At 40.7% G+C, this 27,088-nt stretch overlaps 1 protein-coding gene across 1 annotated transcript in view; it reads left to right on the forward strand.

Moving 5' to 3' along the window:
• Nucleotides 1-5,013: 5,013 nt before the first annotated feature.
• ZC3H12C (zinc finger CCCH-type containing 12C) overlaps nucleotides 5,014-27,088 on the forward strand; it is a 43,246-nt gene continuing 21,171 nt past the window's right edge. Inside the window, exons 1-2 of the mRNA XM_063148979.1 lie at nucleotides 5,014-5,097; nucleotides 24,231-24,997. Coding sequence (XP_063005049.1) covers nucleotides 24,303-24,997 — 695 coding nt within the window. The 5' untranslated portion in view covers nucleotides 5,014-5,097; nucleotides 24,231-24,302. The remainder of the gene's footprint in view (nucleotides 5,098-24,230; nucleotides 24,998-27,088) is intronic.

A 27,088-nucleotide genomic window follows, 5' to 3' on the forward strand; every position in this document is an offset into this window, starting at 1 on the left:
AATCATGCTTTAAAATAAATAACATAGTACAGTTTACATTAAAAATTTTTATGGTCAGCGCAGATCAGCGAATTTGAGATTACATGCATTAGATCGGTCTGGAACACAGAATTGAGTAATTTTTTTCTAGAATATGACTAGAGAATCTCAGATTTATGTTAAAATTTTGTATAGTTTATGTACAACATGTCTGAACAGATTGACAACATCTAAATAATTTTTATTGCATGTTTGACTCAGGTGTAATTATAATAGTTATCTCAGCAGTAAAATGCAATGTAACTCATCAGTTCGTGTCTATTGTGGGCTACCAAAAAAACAAGAAAAGCTTTGGCCTTTAACTACACAGAAAGAAAAACGGAACAAAATATTCCTTTTGTCCTTCAGAGAACAGAGAGACGACCAGGGATCTGACTTAAAAAGAAAACAGAATGTACAATGGGACTGGATAAAGAAACAATGATTAATGAGAAGCCTCAGATTATATGTAATCACAGAAAAATAGGTCTGTAACAGAGCTTGATTAGTCACTTAGTCCATCCTCCAACTCCAATGCCAGATCAATAGTACTTAATATTTGTCCAGTATGTACTTCAAGACATCCGGTAACAGAGACACCATTACACCCTGCGATATAAAGCTGTGCCTCACTAATGTTACCATTAGAAAAGCTTTTCCTCCTTGATGCAATTTAAGTCCATTACATCTTACCCTACCTACCAAGAATAGATGATTCCCCTTCTCTTTGCAAGGGCCTTTTAAGTCTATGAAGAGTCTTAGCATGTCTGTCTTCTGCCTCCTTTTCTCTAGTCTGAACAACTCCAGCTTCCTCAGCCTTCCCAGCCCTCTGCCCACCCTGCACTGACTCCTGTTGGCTCATATAGTACTTGAGCTGTGGTGCACAAAATTAGCCCTTCCACTGATGTCCTACCAATATTGCATAGAGATTTCTCACAGATTTCTCCCACAGATTTCTCCCCACACCTATACCTTTCTGGAATGTTTACCATTTTTGACAGGAAAACACATCACTGACTCATACTCAGCTTGTGGCTTACCGAAGACTCCAGATTCCTTTCTGGGAGATTACTTTTTAACCCCTTGTTTGTTTCCTGAATTTGTGCCATTTTTTATACCTACGTATGCTCACTGCTTTTGTTCTCCCAGCCTGTGTCTTATGTTTTCTACATGTCAAAATCCCAAACCCCTCTTCCAGCATGCCTGCAATTTCTCACAAAACTGAACAGAACTGGATTGAGATTCCTACAGGATCCTACCTGGTAAGCCCATTTTGACAACAGCTATTGATACCTAGTCAACAGGCATGGTTATCTACCTAGTTAAGACCCAGCTCCATAGCAGCTGCACACAGACTATGTTCCCCTAGCTTTTTATCAGAATGCCAAAGTGCAACACCAAACAATGAAACACTACATTTTTGCATGACTCAGTTGCTGTGGTAACATAAATTAACAAAATGTACATTGTTGTAGCAGCTTTGTCATATAAGTACGTAAGCTTTTCCACACAAATAATGGCAGAAGCAGCACAAGATTCTCAGATGAAAAAATATCGGGATAAAAAAGGTAAAAAAGGTAAAAAAATGCCAGGTGAAGGCTAAACAAAGGGCTGACAAACCACCTGGATATTTCAAGGATGTCAGTTTGGATTCAGGCACCATAATGGTGGTTCAGTGCAAGGAAAGGATAAGTGTCTACCTACCAAAGGTATTCAAACAACCAATGCAGAAAGCCAACAAAAAATACACTTAATGTTCAGGATCTTCAAGTAAAGCAGCAGTTATTTAAGAAGACAAAAGCAACAGGCACTGATACTGATGACATTATACTGAAATCAGTTATCTGCTCTGGCATATCTGATATCTCAAGCACAAGGTGGATCAAGAGAGTTTGGGGGGTTGCCTTAGAAGCAGGTTGCTGTGGATAGAAGCACAAAAGACAGGTTTCCCAGCCTGAGAGGGTGAGGAGTAGGTTCAATTAGAAGGGCTGGCCAGTGCACTGGACAACTGAAGGAATTAAAGAGCCATTCCCTGTCTGAGGCAGAAAATATTCAAGTAATGGAAAATAGCTAAGGTGCACAACAACTGAGACGGCAAAGGAATTCTGAAAAGATGAATGTGCATTTCTTACACTAAAAAGAAAAATAACTGATGTAGAGCTGTTAATGGAAGTTTGACTTGACAGAGATTGACAAGGAAGACAAGGGAAATCAGAGTTAACACATACAGGAGATCAGTTTTAGAAAAAGTATCATTTATAAACTTTTGCTAGTTTATATTACATTGTAGTTATGCCAATACAGATTCTGGAAACAAAGGAGGTTCTGGTTTCCAAAGGGGGCAGCTGCTCCCGCTTTCCCTTTTCTTGCTTTTAAGTACTGACTAATCCTGTGAGTATGTTCTCCTTTACTAACAACTTTTTATTTCATTAGCTGACCAGGAAAGTGTTGTGAAAGTCCCAAAGAAGCCACGGAAATCCTGAGTTTTAGCAAAACCTGAAGAACAGTGATGTAGGAATGACTGGGGACATACAATGGGGAAGGAAGAAAGAGATGTGGGAAGTTCTGAAGGCATATAAATCCCCAGCCTCTGACTGTCCTACCCCGAGAAAGTCTTTTAACACTTACAATCCCTCCTTCATAAGAACTATTACCATATCGTGGGTGTGTGGTCACGGAACAGAAAAATCCTGGTTTCTGACTCCCAAGTCAGAATCCTGTTTCTATTTTAATTGAGAAGCAAGTTGTTTCCTAAGGCAATAAGGAGGAAATGAGGTTTTACCAATGAGCAGTGCAGTGACATCAAGCAGCTCTCTTCATTTTGATTAGCCCTCCCATTTGAGCAGACGTAACTCATGGCTATGAGTGTGGTGTTTTCATCACTCACAATGCACTGTAGGTTTACAGAATCACAAGATCTTCTAAACAGGAGATGAGGTCAAAAAGACCCTTTAGACAAACTCAGGAGGAGCTATGGTATACTAAGAAAAAGAAGTTAATGTGAAATTCTCGTGATTTTAAGTAGTTTCAAAATCAATTCCATATTGCTCTGTTCTTTCTTATTCTGATAATTGGGAACCATTTTCTCCAGCACTGCAGTGCTTTTAACTGACTCATATGCTTCTCAATCACCAACAAAGGCTTCCATAATAAGCAGCAAAGTCACACTACAAGTGTCTCATTCTTTCATCTTGCTTTCACCAATTTCCCCTATTAAATTAATATTCACAGTCCCATTTGGACACCACTCTGGCTCTGAAACAGCATCAGCATATGGGACTGAGGGAACAAGCATTTTGATTTCTTAAGTAGAGGCCTCAAATTCCTTTCATACAGCTAAATAAACTAACCAGGGGTGAGAGGTGGCCTTTTGCATCATTAACTGAACCCTCCAAACTCGTGCCTAGGATTGGGATGAGATCCACTGAAAAATTCAACTGACTTGGTAAAGAATGACTCAAACAAACAAAATCATGACGTCATTCTACAGGCTATGTCAGCTCTAAGAGGGAGGGTTTGTGGAAACATACAGGAAAGAAACATAGCCCTGTGCCTCCACTGTCTTTTGTTGAGGCAAATCTATCACATTGTTTTGAAAAAATAATCCCTTCAAAGTGGCACGTTGGGCTCACATTTCTGTGTAGAATTTGTGTAAATTGGATGTAAATTTTTTTTTAAATTAGCCCATTTTTTGGTGACTACCGGAGGAGGTTTTTATAAATTCCAATAGTAGAACAGCAGTGGGTAACAATTATATATATACATATAAATATATATATATATACACACACACAGAGACACATTTGCAGCCTGTGAGTAGCAATGGCTGTGTGTCTTATCTTGTATACGATATGCTCCATCAGCTACAAGCCGTAATCACAACACCAGACTTTCATTCATATCTTCTAAGCAGCTCCTGGCGCTCAGCCGCCTCGGCAGAAGCACAGAAGGCTGGGTGGGATGGTGAGAGGTAGATTACTTCAACTGCATAAAAGTAACTGCGGGGTGGGAGGAAACATCTCGTAATTAGAACACGGGACGGAAATTAAGGTCTCTACCAGCTCTGTCACAAAGGGAGTTCGTGATCCTTGGCGGAAAGCTTTCCGACCGCCCTCTCTCCACCTGCACAGCCGGGGCGGTGGGGCACAGGGACACTTGCACAGCGAGCGCCCGTGAGCACCGGGAGGTTTTCTCCGATGGCGGCAGGACCTTTGCGGGGCCGGAGGACCAGCTGCCCAGGCCGCGCCGCCCAGGCCCTCCCCGCTGGCCCCAGCCGGTAAGGTAGCGGCGTTTGGGGAGGGGGGCACCGCGGCAACCTTGGCAATTCCGGGCGGGAACCCACGGCGCGTGGGGTGAGCCGCGTCTCTCACCCCCCGAGGCCGGCCCGGGCGGTTCCCCCGCACCGAGTGCCCCCCGTCCGTCCGCCCCGGCCGTGGCCGGCGAGAGGCGGCGAGGGGCGGCCCGGCGGGGCCCCGGGGGATGCGAGCGGCGGCGCCGCAGCGGGCGAGGTGAAGGCGACCTTGCGGCCGCTCCTCCCGCCCGCAGCGGCGGCTGCCGGCGGGCCGCAGGTGGGTGGGCGGGTGGCTGCGGGGCCGCGGGGATCGGCGGCACCGGGCGGGCCCGGTGACGGCGGCGGGGAGCGCCGGGCCGAGGCTGCCGCGCTCCCGCCCCGGCGCCGCCCATTGCCGGGGCCGGGCGTCGCGGCCCCGTGTTGACACACGCGCCGGCCCTGCCCCCGGCGCCTCCCCGAGGTCGTCCCGGTGGAGGTCGCCCGGGCGGCGGAGGCCGCGGCGCGGCGGCGCTTCCCGGTGAGGGAGGAGACAGTCCCGGCCCTCTGCCCCGAGGGGCCGGCGGGGTCGCCCCTCGCCTCGGCAGGCCCCGTCCCTCCGGAAAGTTTTCCCCGACCTGTTCGCTGCCGACCCCGGCAGGAGCCGCTGGCCGGGGCGGCGGGGGGGGCCGTGCCCCCTTGGCAGCGCCGGGCTGGCCCCGCCCGCGGCCGTGCCGGAGCTGCGGCCGGCCCGGGGACACGCGTACCCGCCCGCACCGGGAGCCTGACAAGGAACTTTAAACTTGTTTCAGGTACTCTACCTACCCTGCCGTTCCCCTGCTTCTAACTTTTGAGGTTGTTTTTGTGGCTGTTTTGTTTTTAATAATTCTGTGAGGAGGGTGTCGATTTATTTCCTCCGCTTTGTGTGAGAGGACAGGCTGCATAATTTGGCTTTCTCTAACCGAACCGCAATATCTGTTGGTTTCACCCTTCTCAGATCTGGCTGTGGCTTCTAAGCAGTAATTTCTCGTAAGAATTAATTTTCAATCACCTGTGTGTTTGGGGCGTAATTCTGCAGGCATGTCTGAGTAGCGCCGGGCGTGTGGGGTTGTATTTGTGGAGCGGTGACGCTGTTTTATAATGCCCCGGGGGAGGAAACTCCGCCGGGCTGTGCTTGTGCCGCTCCTTCTGCAGCCGGACCTGGCCCTGTCTCGCACTCCCGTGCCTGGCTCTGGCTTGGTGCGTCTGACAGGGCGAAATAAGCGATGGTGTTGCCAAAAGTTGGGTTAAGTAAATGCATCCCGCTGAACGGCAGGCTACGTTTCTTGAACAACAGATGTATTGAAATGTCGTGTTTACTGTGTCTTGTCCTCTTGATCTGTGTTTGCAAAGCGGAGACATAACTCATAGTTGCAGCTCTTAGGGTTATGCAATTAACAACATACTTAAGATAGCAGTAGCACGGTCTTTTGATCTGGAAGGAAAATAAACCATTGAAGTATGTCTGGGTTTTCAAACTGGCAGGGTACTTCCTCTTCCACTGTCTCCTTACCATGTAGCATTTGCCTATATAGCAAGCCAGTGAGCTGACAATAGGACTTCTTGAAGGATTATATTAGATATATCTTAGTGAACTGAATTTTCTAACTGGTAGTGCTCCAGGGTGATACTACACTTCAACAGGGTGTAATCTGTCATTAATGAATCTGAACTGAAGCATGCTGGCATTTTACAGAGAATTTGTTATGTCAGTGTAAAACACATTTGCAACAATTTTAGGGAATTAGGAGGAAAATTTTATGTTTTCTCTCTCCCTGCTCCCTCTTCTTTATTAATTAGACCACTTAGTCTTGAAAATTCGAAAACTTACTTTTTGTTTTTTCCTGATGGGTGTAGTTGAACCAATTCAAAGTATTTCATCTCTCTGCAAATCTTACCATGGTTATTACACCTTTATTACTACACCAGACTTCTGGGCAGCAGTCACCCAGGGGAGCTGCAGTTACCATTACCATTTGCAGTCCTTTTTAAAAGGCAGTTATTATTTATAAGATCCTAATAGACAGAACTCCACTAACAGTATTTCTACACATCTGCAAATCAAAACACGCATTGAAAAATATTGCCTTAAAATGTGAATGCAGAGAAGTGGAGTTTATTGAAGGTATGCAATTTAAAAACAAACCTCATACCCTCAACCTGACAGAGCATGAAGGGATTATCCAGACTGGACTCATCTGTGCAGATTGTGCATTTCATGCTGACTGCTGTGCTGAACAACACACTGCTGCAGTGATTTCACTGCCTGCTTCTCTGGGTTGTACCAACCTTTAAAAACACTGTTGGTGTTCCAGAGCTGTTGATACTTTTGAGGAAGACTAGGCTTGCAGTTGGTGAGACTTGAAAATATTGGAGATGCAGTTAGATATTAGATGAAACCTATTGACTAGATATTTACTGCTCAGTTTTACATAGGTAAATCAAAAACCTTAGGAAATTTTATTTTGTGAGGTCTTACACATGCTACATGCAGTTGAAAGCACTCTTTAAGCAAGCTGGAGAAAAAGCAGTTCAAAGTCAGTGTGAAGTAAAATGAGGAACTTATTTGGCTCAGGTCAGTTTTTGTTGTACTTAGAAATGGCTACAGCTAAGCAACTCCATTTGGTAGAAAAGACATGTGTGATTTAGTTTGACTTCTTTCATTACAGGAGTAATAAAATCTTGTTCAGTATTTTCTGCATCATCTCCCTAACTTCTGACTTAAGCCAGTTTTTAAAAAATTTCTGCCCAGAACTAGAGAGTCTGTTATTTTTTCCCCCCCTAATTGTCCTTTATTTATTTTTTAATTAAAACAGATCATAATCTGGATTTTGGTAGCCTCAGCATCCAATGATCAATCTCTTCATAATCTCTATTTTAAATAATTCTTAAAAACTTAAATGCTTCAGAGAGAGCAACAGTAGTAAATAATGAGGAGAGAGATTTATAGTAATTAGGAGGAAGGGTAGAAAACGTGTGATGTAAAACTTCTGCTTTTCCTCTTCTGTAAATATTATTCTGCTGCTTTTGCTGTTCTCTGGAGCAATGTCTCACATGTAGCTAGGTAGCCATAGATAAGAGTTTTTCTAAGTTATTCAAGAGATATTTCATCATTCAGTCATTTCCATAGTGTTTGTTGCCATGGGAGCTAGCCAGCAGCCTTATTAGTGATCAAGGTGATTGCACCTTGCTTTTTCACTTGGGGTACTGAAAACTGTCTGAGCTACTGTAAGAAACAGATGTTGTACAAAAACTGCAGTGAGTTGTTTCTATGAAGAGACTGAGCCATTTCTGTCCTCGGACTGAAGTTGTAGAGTGATGCTTTATATCTCTTATCATATATAGTTATGTGTGAAATGCCTCATGTCTCCAAGCTTGCTAAATATTTACAATAAATGTACTACTTCTACCATATGTTTGAATCAAGAAACCCATTAATTGAACAAGCCCATATTTTTATGCTTGAAAGAATTGACACTTCATTTTAATTGCTAAATTATATGTTAAAAGTAAACTATAAAAAAACCAGAGGTGAGATGGTATAATAAGAATCATTTTTCTTACTTCCTGGCCTCAAACTGTAGTTATTTTCAGTTAGAAAATAGATAGAAAATCAATTGTAATCTGCTCATAATTGCTTTCCTGGTAGAGTTATGAAGCATTTCACTCTCTCTTCTTCCCCTCTCCCCCACTCCTTTTTCTTCATCCTTCTTTTATTTTTAATTTTTTTTTCTCACTGTATTTTTTCCTCTGTGTATCTTGTGGAATAGGCAGATCTCCAGAGCTAGAGGGGACTTTTCACTGAAAAGGTCTTCATCTTTAAATGTTTTTGTATAACAGCTTGAGGCTCTGTCAAAAAGCATGTTCCTTACCGAGTTGTTTAGTAGTGAGTAGAAATTGACAGAGGTTTTCATAACCTTGGGGATTTCTGCTTAGATGAACCAGGCATTTCTCTTTTACCTATCAGGATTGATTACTTCAGGTTAGATCACATGTCTTATGTAAAAAGCTTAGCTTGCACTGCCAAAAATCCAAATTGTGTTTTCCTTAGCATGGAGTGCTGGGCTTAACATTTGACACTGACTTTTCACATTCTGCTAGAGTGTTGTACTGCCCATTAAAGAATTATTTTAGGGCTTTGGTAAACTCAAGCACCATTCATTCTTGAGTTATAGCTGCAAAATGAGAATGCTTTGAGAGCATACCTCAAGTTTAAGACTGGCACCTCTACTCTCCCAACTCAAAAGGTCCAGACGAGATGTTTTCAAAGTTTCCCCTGAGGAGTAACATAGTTCACCCTCTGCAACTGTGAGATTCATCATTCTTCCAGGCTTATGTCATAGTGAGCACCAGACTACCTCTCCTGATGAGCTGACCATTTAAAGGTATTATTTGCTTGATTTGTGATACCAGTGTAACACTTTAAAATTTGACATACATCATCCTCCTCCCTGGGAGTGTGGGTGTCTATTTATATATTTATATGTGCATGTGTGTGTGCACACATGTAGATGGATACAGAATAGAATCCTAGACCATCCCAGGTTCTGCTGTCCTTTAAATGTAGAAACTTTCTATGTGCTCATAAATGTAGCTCCCAATATCTCTGTTTTAGACCAAAGTGATTTGGTTCTAAATTCTTTGTGTTCTTTGCATAAAATTTCTGCAGTATTATACAAAGTATTTAAAATGTATTCTTGCTTAAAATTATAGTTTTCTTCAGGGTGGATAATGAGGAAACGAAAGCTTTGTTAAGAAGGAGGGATTTTACTTTATGAGAGGTTGGTATTTTGAGAAAAGAGTGGGTAGAGAGGAGGGAGGGGCAAGTCATTCAATGGATGGGAGTGCAGAAAAGTTTAATGGATGTTATTAATCCTCCCAATGGAAGAAATAGAATAGCTTCTTTTGGTATGAAAGGAATGTCTTGGGAGGAGGTTGAAAGTTGCAGAGGAGTGCCAGAGATTGGAGAATCGGAGAAGCTGGAGGTGTTCAGTAAATGTGACACAGGTTATTGCAAATACCTGAAAAGCATTTTGCTTGCTCTGAGTAGGTAAAGTTCAGAGTCTAGGGAGCATCTTAAAGAGTAAAATCCTTGAGCCCTTTACTGCTTGACAGAAACTCACATGATAATTCCTAAATAACCATTTGTGTGAGCCATGCTCTCCTATTAGCTGTAAAAAGTAACGTGCTAAGTTGTGAAATCAATGAATCAGTCCCATGAAACTTTGAAGTTTTGTGATGAACTGAAAATTTCAGTGTTGCTATGACTTAGACCTTTTATCTTAGGATTAATGAAATTTGGTGGTTTGGCAGAGATTGTCTGGAAAAGGGACAGATTGCCTGTCTTGGCAGAAGCTACTTTCCAAGTCTACTTTTGTTCTTTAAGCTGTTAACGTAAGTAGCTGGTATCTCATTCTTCATCTCTCTGCTCTCATAGTTACCATTATAGTTGGTGCCTTGAGTCTCAACAGGTCTCTTCAGTCCTTTGTTATCTGTAAAGCTAATATTTGAATTGATGAGTTATCTGTCTTTCCAGATTAGATACATGGCTTCATTATTGATGAGAGACCATTCTCTTATAAGAAGTGCCATAAACATTTGCACGGAGATCTCAACTTTATCTTAGTGGAGAGCCTTAGAGCCTCATAGCTTGCAGCAACATCCCCTAAGGCTTTTCCACCTTAAAACATTCAACTGCTTTGGAAACCTCAGATAATTTTTGCTTCAGCAATAATTCTAATACATGCTAATTGTAATGCCAGATACACCTCTGGAAATGGTTTGTTCTGGCTAGGGAAGGACTGTGATGTGCAAGTGCCCAGGGCTGTGCAGCTGGGTTCACAAGTCTCTGTAGCAGCTGCTTCTGAGGTTTGCACTGCCATTCTTGCTGCGTTGCCAGCTAGGATTTTGCCATCCTTGACGAGCTGGGAGTTGGACTCATTAGAGTTACTGGAACTGTCACTGTTGGGATTACAGTCTGGGTTTCTTGAAGTTGTTGAGCATGTACAGCCCATGCTTTCTGGTGAAAGATTAAAATCAGAGTCTTCTGCTTCAGCTACTGTTTCCCCAGCCACTTGCTCACTTCTCTTTTCATAGCTTTTTACTGTAGCTGTTCTGTGGAAGAAAATAACACCTGGTATCATGCATACATTGATGGGATTTTCATCTGGTTCTAGCAAGAGTCTGTGTGGCTAATGGTGTTTAGGTAGTGCTCACTTCCTGGAGCTTGACCTTACTGCCAGGACTCATTCAAAGTCATGAGTTTTGTGTAGTATAAGTGAAACTTGGTAAACCACCCTTGCCTCATCATTTAGGAGAAGCTAAACTACAGATCTCACTGAGATTTTGTGTGTGTTTGCATTGTGAAATTATGCAGCCAGTTTTTTTCAGGAGTGAGAATAATTGTTCTTTGATAAGTTATAATGGTGTTGGTGGAGTGCATGGTCTCTCCCTATAGTTTTGTACAGTATTTGGTGGTAGTCTGCCGTCTGATTTGTTCATAAAACTGGCCGCTCCAAGTTTTAGAAGGCTGTGGTAGGACTGTAATTCACATGTAATGCCTTGGTGAATTTTGGACATTAGTATGTTACAAATCAGTTTGGTTCTGATAAATACATATGTTGCAAGAGAGACCTCAGATAAGCAAACTCATTAGTGTGAAATAAGCATTATCATGTTAAAGTTGATCTTTGTTGCTACTTCTGTGAGCAGTTTGAATTGTTCATCTGCAGCTTGAATGCACTTATCATTATGCCTGTGAGATCTCTGATGAGAAAATGTTTGTAGTGGGCAGACTGAAAACAGACACCTCCAGTGGGCATTGTAAATAGGGTTTAGTTCATCTGCTGACATGGGATCCTTTTGTGGACCGTAAAGCCTCGTCCCTTGATGAGTGTAAGATGATGTTGCAGAAATAGATAATAAGGCTAAATAGGGCATATTAGCAAGAGGATCACCATTGGGCTAAGTGTAGTGATCATTAACCTTTTTGGCACTGGTGAGGTTGTATTTGGAGCGTTGAGCCCAGTTTTGATCTCTAAAGGGCAAGAGAAAACATTGCCTTACAGGGGCCAGTCTAGTGGATGGCAACCAGGTTGATTGGGGGCTGGAGTACATTGTGTAACAAGGAGAGACACCGAGAGAGCTGAGTTTGTTCAGCCTTATTTAAGAAAAGACAAAGGGGCATCTTGTTGCCATCTTCAGCTCTGTAACTTGTTTGGAGAAGACAGAGCACTCTGTGTGGAGGCATGTAGCAAAAGGACAAGAGGCAGCAGTTGGCAAGGTATAGTGAGAAATTCTGGCTGAAGAGGAAGAAAAATGTCGCCATGAGAATACTTACACACTGGGGCAGGTGTTTGGGGAAGTTGTGGAGTCTCCAGCCTTGGAAATGCTCAAAAGGAAAAGACATAGAGCAACCTACTGTAGCTGATCCTGTATTAAGTGGGGGTTTGTTTGACTAGTTGACCTCCAGAGGTTCCTTCCAAACTAAATTATTTAATACTAAATGTTAAAGCATCACCAGTTCTGAATAAAGTATTCCCATTTGCGTGTCTTTATCAGATCTAACTTCATGACAAGGACTTGGAAAAACTAAGTATGAGCCCTGGGGGCTCAGAAGGGCTCAAAATGCAAAATGTTAGTCGAATTAAAGAAATGTGTGCATGAATTCACAGGTCTAAAATCTAGCTGGCTTTTCAACCAAATACAAGAAAATTTGGTCAGCAGTATTAATTACTACTTTAAAAGCTGCAAACTTCTGAGCCCAGGATGACTCTGACACTACAAATAGCTGGAAAAATTATGTGAAATCACTGACACAGTTTGTCTCTTTCTGATGTATTAGGTTATTAAACATGAGCAAGCTGTTTTATTAACGTGTAAGATACTAGGATTTCAAAGCCTGTATGTAGCTCAGTGTGGAGACTTTCTGATGGTCTTTCCTGAGTTCAGGAATACAGTAAATCTGAAGAAAAGCTATACTTAAATGACAGGTAATAAGATAGACCTCTGTGCAGCTCTTTTCTTTCATTCCAAGAACCCAAGTTCATTTGGAACTTTGATTTGCAGCTACAGTAACCCACTTTTTGTAAGATGTGGCTATTGTTGCAACTTGTGAGATCTGTTGAAAGCTTCCTTAGAAAGTAAGAAACAGTTATGTGCCAAGTGTGTCTTTACAAACCACCTGATCATCTCCGTCTTCTCTGATTCTTAGCTTACTAAATCTGGGTAAAACATCGAACCTTAACATGTTCTCTGACTCTTTCATCCCAGTAGAGAGTAAATGGCAAGGCTGAAAGTCGTGCAGAAAATCCGCTGCTGGCAGCTCTCTTGCAGAAGGCTCCAGGCCAAAAAGACAACTGCAGCCGTGTGGTACAGGCATAGGAATTGTGTCTCAAATAAGCATAACACTGTGAAGCCATTTAGGGCGACACAGAGTCCAACCAACACCTTGAACTGTGTCCAGGAACCCTGGAGATTATGGGGCTCCATTGCCAGCAACATGGCCTGAAACATAACCTGGCCATGTCTCTAGACAGTTTGAGAAGCCTATTTTCCTCTGACAAACCTTTCAAATTCTTAACAATAGTCTGTGGCAGAGATAAAAGATATTAAGTTGACTAGCTAAGTGTATTTAAATGAAGAGAATACTTTTTTTCACATTACCATGTTAGTTTTGTAAGAGGATTTTCTTCTGACAGAACGAATTTGAATAAAAGTACTTTGTTAAGCATGATGGTATACACTCTGTACAGTTGTAGGCATTGCCTGGCCACCCAGTATTGTCACAGGGAAAGTTAATTAGACAGTTCAAATTTTCATGCTCAGAAAGCATCCAGACAACGTGACTCTTTCTGGAAGTGGGAGGAGATCAAATCTGTCATATATGTACTGGTGGAAACTTTTTTTCCCTTGAACACTTTGTAGCTTTGTGTCTCCTTCAATTCATAAATAATAAAACTAAAAAATAGAAAAGCAGTTGCAATCTTTAAGTGAGCACTGTTCCCCCATTTGTTGCAGAAATAGACAGTGCATTTCACACTTGAAGTTTATGAGATGGTGTTGATGAGAGCAGTTGCCCAACAGCCACCTTAGTGTGTAGAAAGGGGTTTCAGTGCTTTCTGGCTTGCAAACCCCTGAATACTTTCCAGCAGAGCTTTGTGTCTATTCCCAAAAAACCCCCAAGAATTTCTGGCCACGTGACTTACTGCCCTTGGAAACAAGACTTCTGGGATTGTCCCTCTGTGTGCATGCCCTGGTGTGCTTGTGCAGGTGTGGTTACAGTGGCTTGTGTGTTTGTGCTGGAGTTTAACCACATTTGAGTTGGAGCATCCACTTAAAGATGGGAAATCCTTGAGCCTGCTGTATGTCATTGTGCTGGAGGCAGCCTGGTTGTATGAGCAGGGGTTGTGTAGCAGGGCAGGGGAAGTGATCCTTCCCCTCTGCTTGGCACTGGTGAGATAAATCTGAGCCCTCCAGCAGAAGAGAGACAAGGAGTTATGGAGCAAGTCTAATGAAGGGAGTGGAGCATCTCCTCTAGGAGGGAAGGCTGAGAGAGCTGGGACTGTTCTGCCTGGAGAAGAGACTTGTGGGTTTCTTATCAATGCATATAAATACCTGAAGGATGTGTGCAAAGCAAACAGAGCCAGCCTCTTTTCAGAGGTGCCCATGGACAGGACCAGAAGCAGTGGGCACAGACTATTCCTTCTGAACATTAGGAAATGCACTTTTTCTGTGAGGATGACCAAGCACTGGCAGCTGCCCAGGGAGGTTGTAAAGTGTCTATTCTTGGAGGTGTTCAGATGCTGTCTGGGGACAGCACCTGGCTCTTGGTAGCCCTGCTGGAGCAGGGGAGTTGGACCTGATGTCCTACAGAGGTCACTTCCAACTTCAGGGATTCTGTGACGCTGTGAAAGGAATGCATCTTAGGAATCCATGCCTTCAGTGAATATCTGTAAGTAACAGTACTGAGGAAATCATCATCCTCTTAGGTAAACAGTGGAGGGGTTTTTTGTCGCACAATCAAAACTATTTCATTTTAAAATTAAAATATGGTTCAGAAAATGTATTTCATTTCAGGTGCTACATCTCAGTGTGGTAGTGAGGGTGATGCCAGTGCTTTTTGGCATCACAGAATGCTGCTTTATGCTTTCTGTGTAGCTGGTTGGTGTGGCTCAAGCCTCTTGGGCTCCTTATGTAGGCGCACTGTGCAGCTGCAGGCTGGTGCTTTGTCATGTTGTGATGAACAACTCATGGTCACTGCCTTTGTCTGCCAACAGAAAAATGAAGACTGGATCTGTTTCACCCGTGGTTAGCAAAAAAAAGTAATTGCTATGTATGATAACACTTGGGGTTTTCTACTTCAACACCTCAGAGGACATCCTGATAAATGTTGCAATGGTTTGCTCAGGTCTTGCATGCAGCCAATATACCAATGATCTAATGGGATTATCCCAGAAACTGTAGACATTCTGGCCTTCTTTAAGATGATGCCCTGCTGGAAAATGCATCTCTGCTTTTTTAATTTTCAGGATAACTAAAGAGAGATGAGTCTTTTTTCAGAGAGTGAAAGAACTCTTCACCACTTTGTTTTAATGCATTTGAAAGTGCATATTTTTCTGCAGAGCAATTGCACTGCATTTGAAAATACGGTTGAACCTTATTTTAAAATATGGTGGTTTTGAAAGGTTAGTCATTCTCTAGGCAAAACATTACTCATCTTTATCATAATATCAGTTCTTTTTCTGAATTCTAGGCATTCTTTATGGGTCATTTAATTCAGTCCTTTGTATGGCTGTAGAGTGGTGGTTTTTTGTCTGGTTTTGACTGTGAGTAGATCCAGTTGAGAGCACCACTTACCACTCCTCAAAACTAGGTGATCTTCTTTCAAGTGTTCTATTTAAGATAGTCTATCTCTTCGTATAACTTGAAAGGAATATTTTTTTTTGCATTGCCACCTTGTAATTTTAAAAATAAGCATCTCCCTTGCAGCTTCCAAGTCCAACATTAAAAATAAGTTTTTCACCTTTTTTGGGGCTGTGTTTTGTCTGTAGCCTATAACCTTAATTTCTACTTCATAAATGCAGTGGTATGTGATTGATTTAACTTCTGCAGTGTGTTCTTGCAAAGAACATAATTTATTACAGGAGGCTTAGCACAAAGTTGTAAAATAAAAGAAAATTAAACATGTTAATGGGACAAATTGTCTTTCTAATTACTGCAATAATACCACTGGAGTTACAGAATGACAGAATGACCATTTTGTATGCTTGCATAAAATAATTTCTCTTTAAATAAGGCTTTGCTTTCAATGTGTTTGAAACAACAAGATTTGGCTGGAGCTAGCAGCTTTTTTGGAGGGTTTTTAGAGGGTTTTTTCTGCCTTATAGTATTGCTTCCCTAATATATTCAGCCTCTGCTGTCTGAATTTCCCAGCTGCTCCAGCTCTCCCCCCTTTGGTCTCTCTGGCCCTTCCATATGTACTTTTCACACCACACTGGGCAGTGGGGGGGGAGGATAAAGGGGATGCTCTCCTTCCCACCCCTCACCCAAACCAAGAGACAGCCTGGTCTGTGTCTCTCTGTAGCATCCCATACCCTTCTGCTATGCCATTCTGAAATCTCCTTCCACCACAGAGACTTCAAACCCATCACCTCCAAGCAATTCAGGATTTTGTGCTGGCCTGCTGTTAATCAAGTGGCACTAAGGACCTGATGAGCACTGTACAAAATGTCCCATACCTAGCAGCCACAAATACAGGTTTTTATAGCTTACTCATCTTGCAAGACCAGATATTTGAAGGAGCTGTTACATTTGCTGTGACTGGATTTAATTTACTACCTCTTTGTATTTTGAGTATCATAATAGGAAGCTGTTGAACTCATTATTGGATTTGGAGGTTTTAGCACAAAAAGTGGAACTTGCTTTGTCCCTTTGTGCTGTGTGCCTTGTGCTTGCTTTGTACCTTCTGGTGATGCTGTTAGGCACATCTGCCTTTCACAGATGTGATGGCACCGCCGCAGGTATGCTCATCATTCCCACAGGGAAGCCTCATGTACTCGATAAGCTTTAGTATGAATGCTTTTCTGTCATCACAAGCATGATTTAATAGGATGATCTGACCTTGTAAACTTCAAGAACCCAACTTCTTTTAGGGAAGAGCTGAGAAGATGCTTCCAGAAGAGGCATCTGGTTTAAGTAACTGATGTTGCGCACACAATAGAATTAGAAAAGGTCTTCCTAATTCACCCAACTCTAGCTTACTAGAATATCTTTTGTAAATTTAACAATATAATGTAAGTCTTCAGATTACATCCATTCTCATTTTGGTCATAGTGCTGCAGAATGGTGTTTGTGTGAACCTTAATCTGCAACTAAAGTTTATCCCTGGTTCCCTGAAGACATGCACTTGGTGTGTGGAGATTTTGGGGGCACATGAAACAGGGTGGTATTCTTATTGCTTCTGTAGAAGATGTAGAGGGGGCAGGTCTTCGCAAGTGAATGTCTTACAGCATTATTTTTAAGGCAGTTTTCTAAGCTGGGTAATACACTGGCACTAGTCGTGGTTGTAGAGCCACAAGTACAGCACTTCTCTGCCAGAGAGTTCTCTGTTATAGATGTATATAAAGGGTATCATATGTGTCTCTGCAAAGCAAGCATCTCTGTATTGCAAAAGAAATGCCTGGCTCTCATCAGGGAGATAACAAATGACTAGCCAAGTGATCCTGTTTGCATTTAAGTGCAGTTCTTGGACATAGGTGAACTGGACTGGCTTCAAATTTTGCCTACAGAAGTTTTAATATGCTTAACGTTATCCAATACCAGCAACTGAGGTAGTCTAAATACCACAGCAGGGACTGATTAGCTTTTTCAGATCACTGCTTTTATTCGCTGTTTGCAAAGAGGCTTAATCCAGTGCTGGGGATCAGGCGTCCCACTGTGCTCGTGGGTAGCTTTCTCTCAGTCTTTGTGTTCACAGTGGCAGAAATTAGTGTGGAGTCTCCTCCTGTCTCCGACTTAAAAGCTCCAAAATTGCGGTGTTAGTAGTTGTTTTTAGGAGTGTTTAATGGACAGTGTGGAGAAACTATAGTTGGGGTTTCTTCTTTGAAGTTTAATATCTGGGCACCTGATAAGTGCGTCAGTGCAATAGCATGACAATATATAATTTCATTTACTGTGTTGAATTGCTTTAATTTCACATAGAGCTCGGAAAGTTACTTGAAACAGTTCTAACAAACCTACTCTCATTCTTCCCTTCTGTTAAATCACAGTAGATATTTCCCAGCAGTTTGCCTGTCCTGATAAGCAGAGGAGGACAGCTGCCTCTGTGGTTCTCATTATTGCTTTTAGTCATGTAATGATGCTGAAGTTCAGTAAATACGCTTTTCTAGTAATCATTTAGATGAACATTTGCAAATGCAGAATCTCTTCCTTCTGTGTGTTGACCTGTCTTCAGCTGAAGTTATCAGCAGTGGCAAATTCTTATTTGAAAGTCCACAGTGCACTACCTTTTTTTTTATCAAGCATCAAACCTTGCTACAATTATGTTGCTAAATGTTTGTGCTCGGCAATGGAAATGTTGGGCAGTGAGGGGAGATGTGGACTGGAGTTTGTGTTTCTGTGTGGATTACTTCAGTTGAAAATAAAAACAATAAAGAGTTGGCTATAGCCTAGCTCCAGACTTCTCTTGAAATATTCTGTCATCGAGAAGAGATGGAAGGATCTTGGCATCTAGAACAGATCTGTGAAAAAATAAAAGAGGAAAGCAGTTGTGTTGCAAACAAATGTAAGGGAGTCCAGAACAAAAGAGTGGTTTGTAGTTCCTTTCTGTCAAGTGCTCTAATGTTTCAACTGCTTAAAAATATCCATTATTCCATATATTAATATTATGTGGTTTTAGTTTAAAGGCTTTCACCCACTCCATTGAAATTACCCACAAGTACTCTTACAGTTGTGTGTAAATGCAAGTTTGTTGCAATTATTGACTAATGTAGAAAAGGGTCAGAAAATTCAGAAAGCAGTTTCTGAATGCATTTCAGTGTTTAGTGTGGGCTCCTTTCATACCTCCTTGTGCTTTATACCACTATGATTAATTTTGCTAACAAGAAAAGGGGACTACAATAGCTCCTGATAGATTTATTTTTCTTTAATATTTTTCCTGACAAAGAACATTTTGTTTCCATAATAAAAGGGGTTATATTCCTTCAGACTGATATATTTTAATAGAAACTCACAATTTTTACTACTTAAAAAATAATTCTTTTCTTTGTTTCATGAATTAGAAACAATGAGGAGAAGCTGAAGTCTGCCCAAGCCAGGTGTTTCTTGTTGGCAGCCTGCTCCCTAATGACTCTGGCTCTCATACAGCAGCTGCCTGCTAGTCTCTTTTGTATGGCCTATTGTTGCTGCACACCCCTCGTTAATACACATGCTGCCCGGGGCAGACCCTGAGAATGACATCAACTTGCTTATCTTAGAAACCTCGGAACCTGATGCAGGATGGGGAGGTTGCCTTGCATCTGCCCAGCCAACTAATTGTGAGCTCTGCCGGCCGTGATTGGCTCCGCGGCCGCTCAGTAGTAGGTTAAGCAAAGACATCGCGGGTCCATCTGTTCGTCCATTCATTGTTCTGCTTGCTTGCCTGAAGTCTGCAGCTGAAATCGTGTTAAGGAGTTGCTTCTGGAGCAGCTAAGAGAAACCAATGTCTGTGTGCTTTCCAGCCAACGTGAGTATGGGGGCTTCTCTCTGCACAAACGGGACGGTTCACCCTTCTGGCATTGCAGCCTTATCATTTTGCTTTTGGACAGCAAGCTAGCCTGCGTGTCGGCTGAGATTTGCGCACTTTGGGTGTCTCTTGGAAAAAGAGGGATAGAAAAACAGCTATGCACTAAGATTAAGTATATTAAAGAGCATCGACACACTGCATTCTGTTAAGGAACTTTTGAAAGCATCAGTAATGGTGCATTTCCCAGAATTTGAAAATGGTAGGAGTAGCCATCAGCAGAATGAATTCTCTAGTCCATTGGGGAGAAGGAGAGTTTCAACTTCTAAGTTACAGGTATTTACCCTTTTTTGCAAATAAGCTGTTATTTAAATTGTAAGTAGTAGAAAAAGCTCTTAGAAAGAAAACCAGAATTAGACACCTTTTCCATTATACCACACCATGGGTGAAATTTGCCATGTTTGTGGGAGTAGGAAGAGCTCCATTATAGGCTATCTGAAGAGACTGACATGTAAGATTGGGCATGAGATTGCTCTCAGATACAGTCAAAGGTTTTAAGTTTTTAAAACCAGTTATTAGTATGTCAGATCTAGTCCAGCTGTTTTTATAAAGTTTCTAATCTGTTTTGTTTTATATTTTGAGTTCAGATGTTAGGCTGAAGAACAAACACTGTGTGCTCACCCATGAGCCTATGTTCCAAGGGTCCTGTAAAAAAAAGAAGTCCAAAACAAAGACCTTCATATATCAGTTGAGAGGGAAAGAGAGCATATAAAAGGGTTAAAAAGAGGTTTGCATTTCTACCACATGCCCTATTGTGTGAACATATGCATGAGTCTATTGAAAGTTTTCAGAAGATGGGCAGGCCACCAGTTGCTGGTCTCCTGCAGTTCCAGTAGACATCTGTTGCCCCAGAGCATTAACCAATCTGTTCAATGGGACATCCCTCCTTTGTTGGATAGAATGATGCAGACAACAGCACTCGCTCAAATACAATGGTAATTAAATACATAGAAACTACAGCAGTAGGTATTTATTACATATTCATTATTTTATTTGCATTGTTGCAGTATCTTTATCATTTGGATAACAGATAAGTTCTTTTTTTCTCTTTTCTGATCAACTCTGCACTTCTGTTTGTGACAAGCAGTGTTTCAACAAAATTATTTCAATATTTTACATTTTGTGTTCAGGAGACTTAGAAAAAGTCTACCTGTGTGAAAACACGTTGAACTCTTTCCTTGTAAACTGTATCTTCAGAAACTTGTTGATGGTCTTTTGCAAATACACATTTTCTGTTATACTGTGCCACGTGACACTACTTTACTCTGTTATTTTCCTCTGTGAACTAAATTTGCATAAAATGACTTTTTATGCTCAACTGTAAGTGGAAAGTATTCTGAATACACAGTAAAAGATTAGGTGATCTACTAGTCCACGTCCCTTTGAGAAATATTTCTGTTTTGTGTGGAGATTAACTGATGGGCTGATTGTTGCTAATGGTTTGTGGGAAATGGTGACAACTTCTAAGAAATTATAAAATATTATACTTCTACAATGAAGTGCTCATCTGGATTGCTATATTTATACCTGATAAATGTACGTGCAGTACTTTAAGCCTTTAACAGTGAACACAGTGTGAGATACTGTCATTTCAAATGGGCTACAGTTTAAAACTTATGTTATCATAGGTATGTCTAAATTGGGAGCTACCCGTTTGATTAACTGTTTCATAAATACAAATTGTTTTACTGAGCTGTGGTGAGCATAACAGAAAAGGAAAGACTTTCATGACTGGAATTTTTGGGATGATTTTTGTTTGTTTATTTTTCATTTAAATCAGTTCATAGTAGATGCTTTTCTTAGCTATTTTGAGTTGTATCAGTCAGCATACTTTAAAACCATATGTGTGTAATAAAAGCTCCTTGCAAATAAAGAATTCTTAGCTGCTGTTGCTCGTTAGATAAATGTGATCTTTTCTGGTTTTCATGAGCTCCATTGTCCTGTATATAGTGTTTATTTGGAATACAAATTCATTCAAATTGACTGCCTGGCATGTTGCTCTTCACTAACCAAACCAAGACAAAATAATCAGCAGCATTCAATAGTGACATCTGATTTTCATGGTTCTAGTCAGTGAATCTCATAAAGGACATCATGATGGGAGCTCCAAGTGTAATGTTTCTAAGACGTGCTACTGACCACAAATACGATATACAAAGTTTCCAGGCATTGTAAAAATTTTTCTGTAAATAAGTCCAGTTTGCATGCAGATTTTAGGCCAAATGCCAGGAAAAGTGTACTGCTTATGCAAAACTATTTCAGAAATATTTCGCTTTGAATTTACAGTACAAATACAATTTTAACTATGCTTTTAAAGCGATAGTATAATGACTATATATTATCTGTGGGAGATGTTAAAGCTCCTTCTATTATTCTGTTCTTTAAATAGTTTCTGAAAAACAGTAGAGTTCTTTGGAAAACAAGCAATTATAAATTGAAGAATGATGGAGATTGACAGGAAAATTAAAGCAGATAGATGTGAGGCTGATTATGTATATATTCCTAACAATGGACCAAGCTCAGGCTACGGTCATTTTTCATATGCAGTTGATGTGCAAATCATCTAAAGTATGTTTCGTATAATGCCTGATCTTCAGACTAGCATTCATATGCTAGTGACTTCTTTGAATTGCACTGGAGGGTGTTATGATTGTAGTTCCTGTAAAGCACTTAAACTTCAAGAAAGAAGTGATTGGAGAGTGACTTAAGTATTATTTTAACTAACACTAAAAAAAAAAAAAAATCCTCTTTCTAATCTATGCACTTTGGGCTTTTGGTATTTGATGCTGTTAATATGCAAACTCTTCTTCCCCCCCTTCCAAAAAAACCCTCCCTTCACTTTTAGTTCAATACTAAAATGACATTTCACAGTACATGGATTTAGGCAGTGACCCATTATCTCCCTGTATTCTGCAGCAGCGGTACATGAGCCAGCTCAACTTTTCAGTCCAGCTTAAAAGTATTGCCCATTAACTAGACTTCCTCGAGTCAGAGCAGATTGTGGGGTTGGTGGAACAATGATGTCGGGGCTTCCAGATTGGTTTGGCAGCTGCATTGTTCTCCGAGGGGAAACCAGACGCACTTAAGTCCCGCTCTCTTTCATGGGCTTTTGTTCATACCAAATTATTCTTTGGCTGTGCTAGTATTCATGATGGTATGTTAAAGGAGCGCATCCTAGCAACTAGAGGCTGGTTGCTAGGCAGCCTGGCTTCCAATAGGGGCTGCTTGTTTGCGATTTGTTTTAATTTTTGTGTGTGGGGTGTGTGTGTCAGTCCTGTGAAGGCCACAGTGTTGGTTTTTTAACTGTATCTTTTTATTGGAATATTGTGATTTGTTACTACCTCTGTGCTATCAAGTGTATTATCTTAGTTAATAAATCACCGTGTGAAAAGGTCCATTTCCTAAATTCTTGTTGTGTTTTATCTCTGGGTTGCTAGAAATCCTTTACATTAAGAGAAGGCAATATTCATTAATACCGTGCCTGAGAATTACAACCCTACTGCCTTCTAACAAGATAAGATCTAAATAAAACTGTTTTCTTCCTTATCGACCTTGCTGTGATTGAGGTGTTGGAGATGAAAGCACTGATGATAGATATGATCTCTTTATGTTAACTAGAAATGTTCAGGTAAAGTAAGATTTTTGTGGCCCAGAATGCCCTACCACAATGGTGATGTCTTGGTACTCCCTGCCTATAGAATCAACTTTTACTGAGCCATGGATTGGATTGTTTGTTTGATTCTCTCTGATCTTAAACCTGGATTAATTGCTCTGGTGCGCACTCTCAAATCTTTATTGCAAGAAGAGGAAAGTACACTATATATTAAAAATACCACGCCAGTCTTAAATTCTCACCTGTAAGAGGAGGGGAGAATTAATGTATTTGCTGACAGAAATTTTAAGTTCAAGTGAAGTCCTTTGTCTCTATATCTTGCTTTATATTCTGTCTTACAAGATGGAAGTGTGAAAGAACTCTTTGTTTCATAGTCTTTCCTTAATTTAAATTCTTCTTTTTCATGGTAACCTTGCAGTACAATTGGTCCATATGGTCCATTTTTATTTATGAGAAATAATTTATGTTTCATTTTCTTTATTGAAGCAGTTAGCAAAGATTGCTGTTTCAAAGAACAAAGTAAGGGAAAGAGGTAGCAATCTGCCTTTAAATGTAGGTTGAAGTAATGTTTGTGATGAAATGGGTAACTAACTTCTGTATAACTACGGCTATGCAAAATTCCTCAAGAAAATCTGATATGGCGAGTATATAAGTCCAGAAAATTTCAACTTCTTTCTTCCATTCTTCCTAAACGACTCATATTTATACATGCATAGTTTTGATTTATCTAAAGGCTTGCAAAAATCTAATGCAGGAGATGAAACCAGCTTTTGATTTTGTTGCCTTGTTGGCTTGATGAATGGTCTGTTGGAATTAGTGCAAAGACTTCCATTGGCTTTATTGGCCATTAGATCAGTCCACGTCCCTAAATGCTGTATGTGTTAGTACTACAACACTCTGTTGAGAGCAATTAGTCTATCTTGACTTAATTATCACTTTATAAGGGAATTCAGAAAGAGTTTGAGTGTATTCAGTTGAGCTGATAGTGTCTTTCAGGGCCAATAAGTTTTTATTTAATCATGCTTTCTGTTACTAATAAGCCAGAGAATCTTGCACTATGCTAATTTCTTTCTGTACAACATACTGTAAGGTATTTAGTTTGAAAACCTTTTCTAGAGTATTTTATAGTCACTTCTGTGTTGTTGTTGTTGTTATAGCATAGTCTTATGCTAGAAGAAATATCTCATTATTTTTAAATAGTTACTTTACTCCTGTCTCTACATTACAGTAGGTAAACTTGGAGTCTTTGGTTTCATATTCTTTCATAAATCCATTTCTAGAAATGTATAAGTAAAACATTTGATACATTCAGAAGACAGGTGGTTAGTTATTTATCCTCTTAGTAGAGATATTCCTTAGAAAGTTTTTTCCACAAAAAGCCTTCCATGTTTAAAAAAAGAAAGAAGTTCTATTTCTCAGCTGCAAGAGAATAAATGCAGTTCTGAGGAAGCAGCAAGAAAATAGAAAACAAGTAATGCGTGTAACCAGTTGCAACATTTTTGTTTTCTCTTTAGGAATACGGAACACTTTATATTCAGGAATACAAGAAAAACAGCAAAGTGGAGTCAAGTGCATGCAGCAGCTTCATGGGCTTGAAGGATCATCTGGGGCATGACTTAGGCCACCTTTATGTGGGGAGCACTGGCACACAAATAAATGCAATTGTACCTTGGTCGATGGCGGAGAAGCCAACGATGGATAAGGTTAATTCTAGGAAAGAAGACAGAGAAAAGGAGACATCTGAAGAGACTTCTGGAAGCTCCAGCTGTGACTCCGAAGAAAGCACAAATTCTGATAATGATTCAGAGAGACTGAATAATTCTGCATCGGAGTCACATTTATTGCCTAAGACTCATCGACAGCTGTGCCGATCTCCTTGCTTAGAGCCTCATATACTAAAAAGAAATGAGATCTTGCAAGACTTTAGGATAGAAGAGGCTCAGATAGTACCTAAGGAAGTCAAAAAGCCTCCTGATGTGGTGAAAGAATATCAAACCAAACTGGAGTTTGCACTTAAGTTGGGTTACTCTGAAGAGCAGGTTCAACTTGTACTAAATAAACTTGGTACTGATGCTTTAATAAATGATATTTTGGGAGAACTTGTCAAACTTGGGAATAAAACTGAGACTGATCAGACTGTAACTAATGCTAACACTAGTGTAATGCGTGAAGCGTCTTCCATAGAGTCTCAGAGGTCAGAGTCTCCACTGCAGGAGGATGTGACAGAGGATGGAGACAACCTGAGGCCAATAGTTATTGATGGCAGCAATGTTGCAATGAGGTATGTGACCATGAAGGTTTTGCTTTTCTATTTAAATGGAAACAGAAGGTTCTCCCCCCTCAGTTCAAGCACTGATGTTTGGTGTGACTTCCTTAAACTGTATGCAGGGTCTCTTTTAAGTGTCTTTGTAAACCACACAGAGTGCTGGTATTGCAATCAGGCTACTCTCTGTAGGACTTCACTGGTGTGCTGCTCACTGTTAGAACAGCCAGAGGTTAATGCCATTGTCCCTTTGTAGGCAGATAGCAAATCTCTCCTTCTTACTACCACTTTAGTCCTTAATTTTTGGTAGTCACCATTGCTACAGGTAATTTCTGGATGGAGTTATGTACAGAAAGTAACAGCAAATGTAAGATTCCTTAAGAGTATAAAATAGTGATGTAGAATTAAGCAGCTTAAGGGATACTTCTTAGTTGGCTAATCTGTGAGAACTGATCTGCCCATAAGATTGATCTTGGTTCTCAGTTTTGAAGTTAGGTTTTATTGCCATTAATTGTTGAGATTAGTGTGTGAAAGATGACTTTCACTTACATGCCCACAGCTAGCACATTTAGCTGCAGTGTTCACTGATGCTGACCCAGTCATCTGGGTGCATAACAAGAAACTTGCCTGTGAAGGCGAGAGGTTCATGCTTCATCGGTGATTAAAGAGGGAAGGAAATGGCAGAGAGACATGCTGAGAGATTAGGTTTTCATGGAGATATAAATTATTAAATGATAAATTGATTGGTAACTGGTTCAGTAAGTCATAAGGATTGTCTGATTACTAACAGCAAGATTTAGGAGGTCAGTTTTCTGATGACTTGATGTGGTTTTCATTACCTTAGAAATATGCAAGACTTTGCTGGGCTAAAGAAAACCCCTGGCATTTCCATGGGACTTTTTTTTAGCTTTTAATCAAGTCAATACTCTTTAAATGAAGCTTTTTAAAATGAAATTTAAATATACCACTTATTTATGCCAATATGATGGGGTTTGGTTTTTTAAGTAGAGGAGTTAGCACATAAGGCAAAGATATTACATATTTAATATGGTATATTCCTGTGAGTTGTTTTTGCTGGAAGTGTCATTCTTTATCTCTTGGTTCAACTTGAGCTGTAGAGGAGGCATGTCCAGTTGAACAAACACGATTGTGGCACTCAACCAAGTTACCCAGTGACTTCTGAAATGGGGTTTTTTTGTACTTCACATAAATCCAAAATGGTTGTGTGTTAGCTAGTTAGCGCAGCTCAGACTCGGTGAGTGGACTTAGGTTCAACTTCTCCTACAAACTATACTGAACACATTCCAGAATTAGCTCCAGATCTGTAATTTTTCCTTAATATTTATTCAGCTATTAGCATAAATATTTAGGATCTGCCTTCGTATGTTCAATTTACTTTCTTGACCACCTACATCAAATGAACCAACTATAAATGTATGTGATGCATGCTGCAGGACCTTAATAAATAGATTAAATCTATTCTTAGAATGGTTGTTCTGTATCTAAGAATCAAATTATCAAGTCTTTACTTGTTTTCTACCAAATGTAATAACAGAATCATTCCATTTGGAAGGGGCCTTTGCAGATCCATACACAGAGCTGTGTCATTTCAAGGCCATGTCCAATTGGGTTTTAAATGTCTCTGAGGAGATGGAGACTCAATGTATTCTCTGGGCCAGTGTTTGAATGCTGTTATTGTAAGAAAGTTTCCTTATTTTATGTTAAAGCAACATTTCTTGTATTCTATTTTGTGCCCATTGCCGCTTGTTCTGTCATTGGACCACCAGTGAGAAATCAGTTTCTGTTCCCTTTATTTTTTCCCATCAAGTGTTTAGACACATGGGTAAGATCTTCCCGAGCCTTCTCCTCTCTAGGCTACACAGTCCTAGATCTCTCAGCCCCTCTTCCTTGTATGAAAGGTGCTCCAGTCCCTTGATTAATTTTACTGTGCTTCACTGGCCTTTCTCCAGCATTGTCTATGCCTGTCTTGTATGCGGGAGCCCAGAACTGAGCCCAGCGCTCCATATGCATGAGTAGAGAAGGATCCCCTCCCTCGACCTGCTGGCAGTGCTTTTCCTAATGCAGCCCAGGAGGCTCTTGGCTTTCTGT

This window comes from Melospiza melodia, chromosome 2 (assembly GCF_035770615.1).
Source record: "Melospiza melodia melodia isolate bMelMel2 chromosome 2, bMelMel2.pri, whole genome shotgun sequence".
In the NCBI taxonomy this organism is placed as follows: Eukaryota; Metazoa; Chordata; class Aves; order Passeriformes; family Passerellidae; genus Melospiza; species Melospiza melodia.